Raw genomic sequence first — 9759 nt, 5'->3', positions numbered from 1 at the left:
AGCCTTAGACACTTGACACTTATTAGCTGTGTGACCCTGGACAAGTCACTTAACCCTCATTGCCCTGCAAAAACAAACAAACAAATAAATGAAATCGAGCTATTCCTTCACATATGATTTTTTTAAAGCATGTGATTCTGAGGAGTCTGCATGAGAGAGAGAGAGAGAGAGAGAGAGAGAGAGAGAGAGAGAGAGAGAGAGAGAGAGAGAGAGAAAGAAAAGCAGAATTCCTTTGCTAAGAGGTGAGCTTGAGGGAATATTGAGTGCTAGATTTGAGAATCTGAAGATTTGTTTTCAAAAAGGCTTTGCCACTTTCTGTGTAAGCGACTTCATTCCTCTGCCATTCAGTTCCCTCACCGCTCATGAGGAAGTGGATCAGATAGCTTCTCAGGTCTCTTCCCAGTTCTAAAGCCTACAGCCTCACGTAGGTGTTTGATTAATTGCACTTTCTCTGCAAGCTCTTAAAACAATGCTCATTAAAACCTAGACAAGCTCTGAGTGTCAAAACACTGTAAGATTCTAAGAGCCACAAAATAATGTTTCATCATTTTATTGGGTTATTTTCAGGTTTAGTTGTCTGGGGTAGGTATGATACGAATAACTTATGACTGCACTGAAATTTTGTTGCCACTGGAAAATAATTAAGGACTTGAGTGCCATACCTAACATCAAAAAATAATAACAACAATAAAAACCATTATTTCAAAAGGCTACCACAAAACGTCTGGCACGCAAATGATATGGTGCTCTATAGAAAATGTAGAGCATTTAATTCATGACAATTATGCATGATTAGGTCTTTTATTTTCCTGTAGCCTGATTGTTTTAGATGAACCTGAGAAAATCCTCAAATATTAAGTAATACTGTTTCCATAGATAAATCAAATGGCACGATTCAGCACAAATAAACCTAGTTTAATCAACAATATTACATCACAGATAATATAAAAATAAACATTTTCACAAGAGCACTGAAATACATCAATCCAAATGCACATAACATCGAACATGTAACTCATACATTCTCCCTTCATGTTAATTGGCAATGCTATGTATTATAAAGTATATAACAGGAAATTTAAAATTGTAACAGAACTCAGGAACCAAGTCATACAACTTTCACTCTAGAAAGTGCTTGGAGCTAAAATGAAGGCTCAAGCAAGGTAATTGAACATAGAAGCATAAAAGGAACATCCAGATTGCATCTGCTGTGATGATATTTAAGATGTGAGAAATGCTATGTCTGAGAAGAGTACCAAGGGCATGCTATTTAACTTGACCAAGAAATAAAGGGTAGAAGCCATTTGGGGGGAAATGTAAATAGAGCTAACTGGAGCAGCAGGGGACCATAGCAGCTGTATTCTCCCACCTTTCTTTCTCCATTTCCTCAAATCTCTCTTTAAACTCCAAGGCCATGTCAATAATGCCTCTCCATCAGTTTTGTAAAGCACAGTGATTTAGTTGTGTTTCAAATGTAGGTCAACCCTGTTGCATTTTTTAAATAGTGTTCATCAATGGATTTCATGCATTTTTTTACAATGGTAGTATAAATGTTACTGCAAAACCTCACAAAATATATAACCCTACACACCCAGTTAAGACTAAAATATTTTCTATTTGCTGCATGATCCTATATTCACTTGACAAAAATTGACTTTTTACATATAAAATCAGAAATCCAATTTTAAAAGGTGAGCATGCAAATATATCATTAGGGGAACTCTAACACAGAGAGCTTCACAAAGTAGACTTTTAGAGATTATTATAGTTTCACAAAAAGAATGATGAAAGAGAGCCCCAAATACTGCAAGATACTGATATTTGAAAAGCATAGAGGTATATGAAATCTCTATTCTTATTTTCACCATGCCACATACATTATGAATCTCAAATACAGCAATCTGTTATACTGAGGATATACATTTTAATAAATAGAATTTACATCAGTGTTCTGGATCAAAAAAAAAATGCTCTTCCAGGGAAAGTGTTCAATGCTATCTGTACAATTAATGGACTGCAGTTGCTTCATCAATAAATAATCCGGTAATAGTCTTTAAGATGATCAGAAAGCTTAAGCTTGATGACATAATGGATGAGTCAGATTTGACAACCAGTTACAAACTTTCAGCCTTTGTTGCTGGTACCATTCCAGCCACTATCGATGATATCCATTGTATCCAAAGATAGTTTAGTATCCTACAGAAGGAAAGTTAGTGGTTTTGACAGATTTCCTGGGCATATTTCCACATCACAGATGATATCCACATAGGAATGTGGCCAAACCAATGCCTGGAATTGAGTAGTTCTGGAAAACAATAGTGGCATGTTTTATGTGCCATTTGCGGTTTTTAGACTCTCAAATGTCCTTGTGACAGATGAGTTATTCCATTCCTCTTTTAAGAATGAGGGTAAAGATGGATTGTAGAATTCGAATTCACCACGGGATTAGCTGACTGGCAAAGGAGGATTTGAAATTAGAAATCCTGCCCCACACTCCAGCTCTTCTCAATTTCTTACCCATTCAGGTCAGGGAGCAAATAGATTTGGCAGGCTTGCAGTAATGACTATGAAGGTGCTAAAAAACATCTGGGTTCTGAACTTTTCATCACTTTTGAGTACTTGAGTAAACTGGTAAATTATTATAGCACATTAGCAATTTCACTTGTCTTGATTACATGTTACCACAGTCAGGATGTAAGAATTTACATCATGAGATCCCATGAATTGTCTTTTCAGGCTTTGTGAGGTCAGCCCTGCTGCTGCCAAAGGGGTATACCACTTCAATGTGATCTCCAGTTTATTTCAAACTGGGTGGACACAGCTACCAGAGCTCCCTGTTGGGCCATGGGGTCTGCTTGGAAGTAGTCAGCCATGCGATTCTTTGTTACCATTTGTCATGGTTTCATGATTCCTTACATGCTATTATTATGGTCTCCTATGAGAGGTATAAAGTCAGAGACTGCAAAAAACATTCCTTATAGTAAAAGGGCAGTTCTAGTCACTTCCCAACTCTGCTTACTATTATGAAAGAGGACCTGAAAATAATGCAGAATTTACAAGTTTGATAGCATTGGGCTAGGAAAGCAACTCTCTGCACGGGCCTGGGCATCCTGTGACCTAAAAAACCCAATAAGGTAAATGGGAGAATTGGGCTACTGAGGAAACACCACTTATTGGGCCAGGCCGGGGCATTCCCTTATTCCTTTGTAACTGGAGTATTTAATGTTGCTACAGATAATCCAAGGCTTTGATGATCACCGGGGTCAATAGTCATTAAGTTTGTGCTTTGTGTTCTGTTCTGCCATGAATTACAGGGATATTCTTTCAATTTGCTGCTGCAAGATATTTGAGCAAATATCTATTGAGGTTTGAAACATCACTATGCTTACTAGCATTTCACCAGCATCGGATTTGCTGTGTGCATTTTGGTGACTCATTTTCCCTACGTGAAACTACAAATAGATGATGACAGATGACACATGGAAAGGTTTTACAATGTTCAAAGAAAGAGAATTTCCTTTGCTCTCAGGGACTTTTAGGCAAGGAGTCGGGACTAGCTGACACAAAAAATTCCTCCCAGCTCTGAAAAGTTATTCAGGGGCTCAAATACAGCATTGAATCAGCTGTCACTTTGTGTCACACACGTTTACCTTGGGATCCAACTCCATACTCAATATTACCCTCCAAGAATACAATGATGATGACCACATCGGCGCACTGCTTGGAATCTGTGTTGGAGGAAATTGCTCATTTTAGTTCTACAAATAAAATGTATGAAATTATCTTTAATACCGATCTTTTAAGTAGAACGTGAAGTTTGTGATTGCTTGGGAGATGTAGAGTAAATTCACCTCAGTAAGTTTGTATAATATGGCTTGACTAATATAGTGAAAAGAAATATTGTAGGGCTGGGATTGAGTGGTAATTTAAAATGGGTTAAAATACAGAATTAGCATTATAAATTGGAAGCATTTGACAGGTTAATACCCAGAGGAGCAAACCTGTAATATAAATATTGCCCCTCCACTCATTAGCCATCTCTTTAAAGTAGTTCTTTTTTAAAAAAAACATTTCTATAATTAATCATTTAACCCGCTTTGCTATACTGTCAAAGGATGTCTGCACGTATTTAAATACAATCTTTTTTTCTCCCATTAAAAAAAAAAAGACTAGTGAGGCCAAATCATGCTCTGTCATTTTATAAACAGCATTTATAAAATGTAAGATATTGTATCATGTATGAATCTTTACCCACTGTTATAATACTTTCAGGCATGTTTCAGGATAATATCAAAGGTCCCTTTTCCCAACACTTTTGGTATAGTCCCTAAATGACAATAACTAAGTTTTAGTCTCATGGCTTAATTTCTTTTTTCTTTTCTCAGATATCTGGAGCATGAAGATTTTGGAAAGCTGCCAATCACTCCCAAACACTAACCATGCCCAGCTACATTTTACCTTAACTTGTGCATTTAACTTTAGTCAGTTTGCCTTGTAAATCATCAGTTCAGAGTTGCCTCTTTTGGTAATTTTTTTTGCAGATGTGGATAAGCATTCATCTAGGAAAACAAAACCCTATGCATTAAACAGCAACATTGCCAGTAAATAGCATGTTTACTTAAGGAGATTTAAAGCATCCCAAGAAATTAAGCTTGCATAGGAAACAAAACCTAATAGAGATTTCCACCATCAAACATTTAGCACCCAAAATATAAATTAATGGTTTTCCTGATAATCAGAATTAGAAAATCATCACCTTTCAAGATTTTAAACTCAGTGACATCTGTCTAGCCAGCATCCAAGTGAAGACAACTAGAAACTTGTGCTCGTAAACTAACAGAAAATACTTGACTTTTTCAAAGCCCAGGAGAGAAGCCACTCATTTGCAACCTAAAGAACAGGGAGAATTGTTTTCTGATTTGAGTCTAATTTTAAATATTTGCAGGATGCTGATGTGGATTATAAAATGTAATAATAATTATAATGATGACCACAGGTGCACAACCTAAAGTATAAGACAGTCATATATCTTGGAGAAATTTTTAATGCAAAAATACCCCAAATATAAAAGTGAGTGCACATATGTATATTTGAGAGTGGAGAATTTTGAAATGGTATAAATCAGAAGTATGTAATGGAGAGTACTGTTTTAATATATTTAACTTTCTGATCTCTAATTTCTTATATTCCTTCTAAACTCATCAAAGGAAAAAAAAAGTACTTGACTGTTAAGTGATATAGTTTTCCCCACTCCAGACCCTTCTTCCCAATTCTTCTGACTCCGTTTATCTTTATACTAAGGGGTTTTATTGTTGTTGTTGCCTCTTTTTTTTTTTTTTAATGAGGTGTTTGGGAACCTTTTGCTTGTGTGCAATTCATAGGCTTGTATCTCCATTCTGCTTATACTCCGATAAAATATTGAGGGTCATATCTTCACTCTTCGATTGCAAATTTGCCTCACTTCTTCTCGAAGCCTTCCTGGTGGCCCTTGACAGTCTTCTCCTGAAAGTATCTCCAGCCAAGAAATAGAGGATGGGGTCAACGCAGCTGTTGAGGCTGGCCAGCCCCCTAGTCACCTGGTAAGTGGCATAGACCCTGTCGTTGAAGGCACACATTTCCGGGGTCTGAAAATCCAGCCTGGCCCTCAGGTTTAACGTTTTCATCACATGGAAGGGAAGATAGGACACGGCAAAGACTGTCAGCACGATGATCACCAGGTAAATGGACTTCCTCCGAAGAGGCGAGTTGTCCAGGTCATTGTAGATGAGGGCCTTCACGATGAGCCCGTAGCAGCCCAGGATGACCACGAAGGGGACGCAGAACATCCCCACGGTGGTGCACATGCTATAGATGAAGTAACTCCGCAGGTAATCGTCCGAGGTGGTGTCGTAGCAGGTGATAGTCTTGTTGATCCGAACGCCCGTGCCCGAGTAAAAGAGGATGGGGGCTATGCCGGCCACCACCACGCCCCACACCAGGGCGCTGATGTACACGGCGTTCTTCTTCTTCAGCCTGCCCAGGGACTTGAGCGGGTACACCACCCCGGTGTAGCGGTGCACGCTGATGCAGGTCAGGAAGAGGATGCTGCCGTAGAGGTTCACGTGGAAAATGAAGCGCTGCAGTTTGCACATGCCGTCGCCAAAGATCCAGTCGGTCTTGTTGAAATAGTAGAAGATGAGCGCGGGCAGGGTGAGCACGTACAGGAAGTCGGCCAAGGCCAAGTTGAACATGTACACGGAGATGCCGCTCCAGGGCTTCATGTGGAACACGAACATCCAGATGGCCACGCTGTTGCCCAGGAAGCCCGTGATGAAGACCAGGATGTAGACGGCGGGCAGGTAGTAGAACTGGAAGCCCGTCTTGGTGAGCGAGCACTTGGTGGCGTTGCTGGGGGGCCACAGCGACGAGGGGGGGACCTCAGTCCCGTTGGGGAGCACGGACCACAGCACGTCGGTCATGGCTGGGCCAACTCACGCGGCCAGAAGGAGCCAAGAGAAGAGCAGGAGCGAGCATCTGCCCAGAGGCAGAGAGGGCGCGGGGGAGGCGAGCAAGAGGAGGGCGCGGGGGGCGGAGAGGGCACGGGTGACGGGGGCTCGCTCGCCCTCATGGGCCGCGCCGGGCTCTCCGGACGCACGGCCGCACCTTCCCATCAGGCTAGCCCGGCCCAGAGTCCTCGCCTGGCTCCGGGCACCGGGCCAGGGGCTTCCTGGTGCTGGCGAAGGCGCGGCGGCGGCGGCGGGAGCGGCGGCGGCGGGAGCGATTGCCCAAGTGGGCGCAGCCGGATCCCCGACCCGGCGCAGCGGATCCTGCGCCTTGCGCTAGCTCGGCCCAAGCGGGCGCTCCCCGGGCCTCGGGCGGGGTCACGCCACCGGGGGGCTGGCTCGCCCGGCTCCCGCCCGGGCTCCGGAGCCTCTCTGACACCGGCTGCGCGCGGCTCGGCTCCCACTGCCAGTCCCACTCTGGCTGCTGCTCGGGCTCTGCTCTGGGTCTGCTGCTGGCTCCGTCTGACCCACCCCCGTGCCTCTCAGTCCCTCTGTGTTGCTCCGGATCCAGACGCTGCTCCTTTCCTTGGGGAGCTCAACTTTCTTTCTGCGCGCTCCTCCTGGCTACCTGGCACACGGCTGGGCGGCTGCAGCTGCGGCTTTGGGGGTTCCTGGGGCCCCTGCCCCCATCTCCCTTGACAACTTGGGGGTGCAAGTTCCGTCTGTCCTTTCTTTGCGTCCCCCGTGGGCTTCAGCGGCCAGTCCCTGTCGTTCTTCCCACGGAAGCAAAGACGGAGTCGCTGGGCACCGGGCACCAAGCAATGGGCACTGGGCAGCAACGCCGTAGACAGATGAAGAGACAGCCACACGCAGACTAAGACCGCGAGCGAGCAAGGTAGCGAGCGAGCTGGGGGCGGAGTTTGGAGGAGCCCCGGGGGCAGAGTTCGCCCTAGAGCCCTCGTTAGCTCTCCTCGGGGAACTGAGGGGCGTGCCTCCTTGCTTCCCGGTCTCCTTCCCTTCCTTTTTCTCTGCCTCCTTCCCTGATTTTTCCCTCCCTCTCTACCTCCCTTCCGCCCTCCCTCCGAGACGAGCCCCAGCCCAGCCTCCTGGCTCTCCCTCTCCTCCGCCACTCAAGCAAGAACTGAGCCAGGAGGCGAGCGGGCTGAGAGGTTTGCCGGAGGGGCCGTCTCTCTCAGCTCCCTCGGAGCACCCTTACTTTAGCTTTGCGGACAGGGATGGGGTGCCCAGAGAGGAGGTGGGGGGCTGGGGGAGCGGAGGAGGAGGCAGCTGGCTGGCTGGCGGCCGCGCGATGATTGGGCGGCCATGGCTCGGCGCCTGTTCCTACAGATAGCTTGCTCCTGATTGCACAAGTCTTAAGGAACAGTCACAGGCAAAACGAAATTTGCTGACACACAGGAAACCTTTGTGACACCAGCCCAGCCTCCCCTGGCTCAACCCAAGGAGGGACACGCGATCCCCAAACCGAGATGGTCATGACAACAGTAACAGCCAAAAATGCATTGAGCTCTTTTAGGGGCTAAAAATACCTCTCTGAGGCTGCCTTGACATTGCCCACAGCTAAGCCCACTAGCCCTGGGAGCGCAGGAACCTGCGGATCCCAGAGGGGACCCTGCCTGTCCTAGGTCTTCCACTTTTCTCTCCTTAAGTCTTAGGATCCGAGGTTTTGAACGGCTTAGGACGGTAGACGGTTCATTTCGAACTAAAAGTATTGGCTTTTCCCAAGATTCAATTCTGTTCTTACCCCCTAGACAAATTTTCATTATTACCTAGTTAACCCTTTAGTGGCCTTATATTCTATAAAAGATTTCTAAATGAATAGAGTATTGAAATCACAATTTATGTAATTGAATATCTTCCAAAATCCCAAGCTACCACAAGAAATAAGGGGAAAAAAATGCCTGTGAAGACAATTTATGTAAAAGCCCATGAAGGAGCAGCTGGTTTGCAAGTATCTGCATATGAAATATTGATTTCTAGATAATCCAGGCAAATAGAATGATTAAGGGAAGTTTTCTTTAAAGTATGGCGTTTATTATTGTTTTAACTTAAAGGCAAAAAATAAATCACCCTGAGCGAGGTCATACCGTGTGGCTTGAAATTGGGAATATTTCTTAATTACTCCAAGGAAAAATCTGATCCTTTCTTAATGATTTTAAAGAAATATCTGATGCCTTTGGTCACATCATGGTTAGAATTGAGACTTGAAACCCAGAAAACGTGAATTTGGATTTTGTATCAGACAGTTACTAGCTTTGTAAAACTGGGTAAATCACTTTACCTCAGTCTCAGTTTACTCCTGTGTAAAATGACCATAATAATACCACCTATTTCCCAGGGTTCTTGTGAGGATACAGTCAGATAAAATATGTAAAGAGCTTCCCATACTTTGCATTCTTATATAGTTATGTTAGCTATTGCCCCTGTTTTCATGATCTCCCCCATCAATTTCATAGCTCCTAATTTATTGGAAGAAGTTTAAATGAAAGAAATGATAAAATATTGATTTGTATGAATGAACACTTTTTTTTGGGTCCAGATCTGTACTTCTATCCCAGAAATCCCTACTTTCTACCAGATGTAGATGGCCAAAACTGATAGTCCTCAAGAATTGTTTGAAGGCACTGAGGGTATTGTTTGAAGGCACTGGTGATCTCACTCAGTCTCTGTGTGAGGATGCCTTGAATCTGAGGCCTACTGTGTCTACCTTGGAATAGGCTTCCTCTTAATTGGACACATACAGAGGTATAGCTTGAGGAGTTGGGATACTTTTCTATAAATGCCTAAAATATAAAGAAACATTTTTTTAAAGTTGTGGAATATCAAATATATTTTCCTTTTACAGAATCAAAGAAGCAAACATCTGCAAGATGTATGCCATCAATGTTCATCTGTGGCTTGATACCCAGCATTTTTTAAGAGTTCTAAAAGGAACTAGGCTTTGCTACCACAAAGGAAGGAAAAAAACCCACAAGACTCAGAGTCTGATATATTAGAGAGACACACATAGAAAGGAAGATATAAGCATATGATCTGAATGCCACCAAGACACTTTGTATGCACTCAGCTGAAGCCTGAGAAAAGCTGCTTATTTGATGAAATGCTTAAGCCATGCCTACATTCCAGAACTACTAGCCTCAAAGCTTCTTCTTCTGTAAAAGAAAGGGGTTGGACCAGAGGATCTACAAGCTCTCCTTTAGTGCTGATATTCTAAACCTTAACATTTTATATTTTACTATTTTGCTATTATAGGATGGAG

General features: G+C 43.4%; 2 protein-coding genes across 2 annotated transcripts; one reads left to right on the top strand and one right to left on the bottom strand.

Moving 5' to 3' along the window:
* Positions 1-900: 900 nt before the first annotated feature.
* P2RY1 (purinergic receptor P2Y1) lies at positions 901-6583 on the bottom strand. Its single transcript, XM_043996896.1, has one exon. The coding sequence runs from the start codon at positions 6456-6458 to the stop codon at positions 5376-5378; it is 1083 nt and encodes a 360-aa protein (XP_043852831.1). The 5' UTR covers positions 6459-6583; the 3' UTR covers positions 901-5375.
* On the top strand, positions 6457-9459 carry LOC122747084. Its single transcript, XM_043993311.1, has 3 exons — positions 6457-6653; positions 6700-7377; positions 9346-9459. Exons 1-2 carry the CDS (start codon positions 6457-6459, stop codon positions 7358-7360), a joined length of 858 nt encoding a protein of 285 aa, XP_043849246.1. The 3' UTR covers positions 7361-7377; positions 9346-9459.
* The last annotated feature ends 300 nt before the right edge of the window (positions 9460-9759 follow it).

The sequence above is a fragment of the Dromiciops gliroides genome, chromosome 3 (assembly GCF_019393635.1).
Source record: "Dromiciops gliroides isolate mDroGli1 chromosome 3, mDroGli1.pri, whole genome shotgun sequence".
Classification (NCBI taxonomy): domain Eukaryota; kingdom Metazoa; phylum Chordata; class Mammalia; order Microbiotheria; family Microbiotheriidae; genus Dromiciops; species Dromiciops gliroides.
This window is presented reverse-complemented; position numbering and strand designations above follow the sequence as displayed.

What these genes read in the sequence shown, in the direction of transcription:
- LOC122747084 (XM_043993311.1), top strand. Translation starts at nt 6,457, where the DNA reads ATGGCTGGGCCAACTCACGCGGCCAGAAGGAGCCAAGAGAAGAGCAGG. An exon ending in CGGCCGCACCTTCCCATCAG is followed by an intron (nt 6,654 to 6,699) that starts GCTAGCCCGGCC and finishes GCACCGGGCCAG; the next exon opens with GGGCTTCCTGGTGCTGGCGA.
- P2RY1 (XM_043996896.1), bottom strand. Translation starts at nt 6,458, where the DNA reads ATGACCGACGTGCTGTGGTCCGTGCTCCCCAACGGGACTGAGGTCCCC.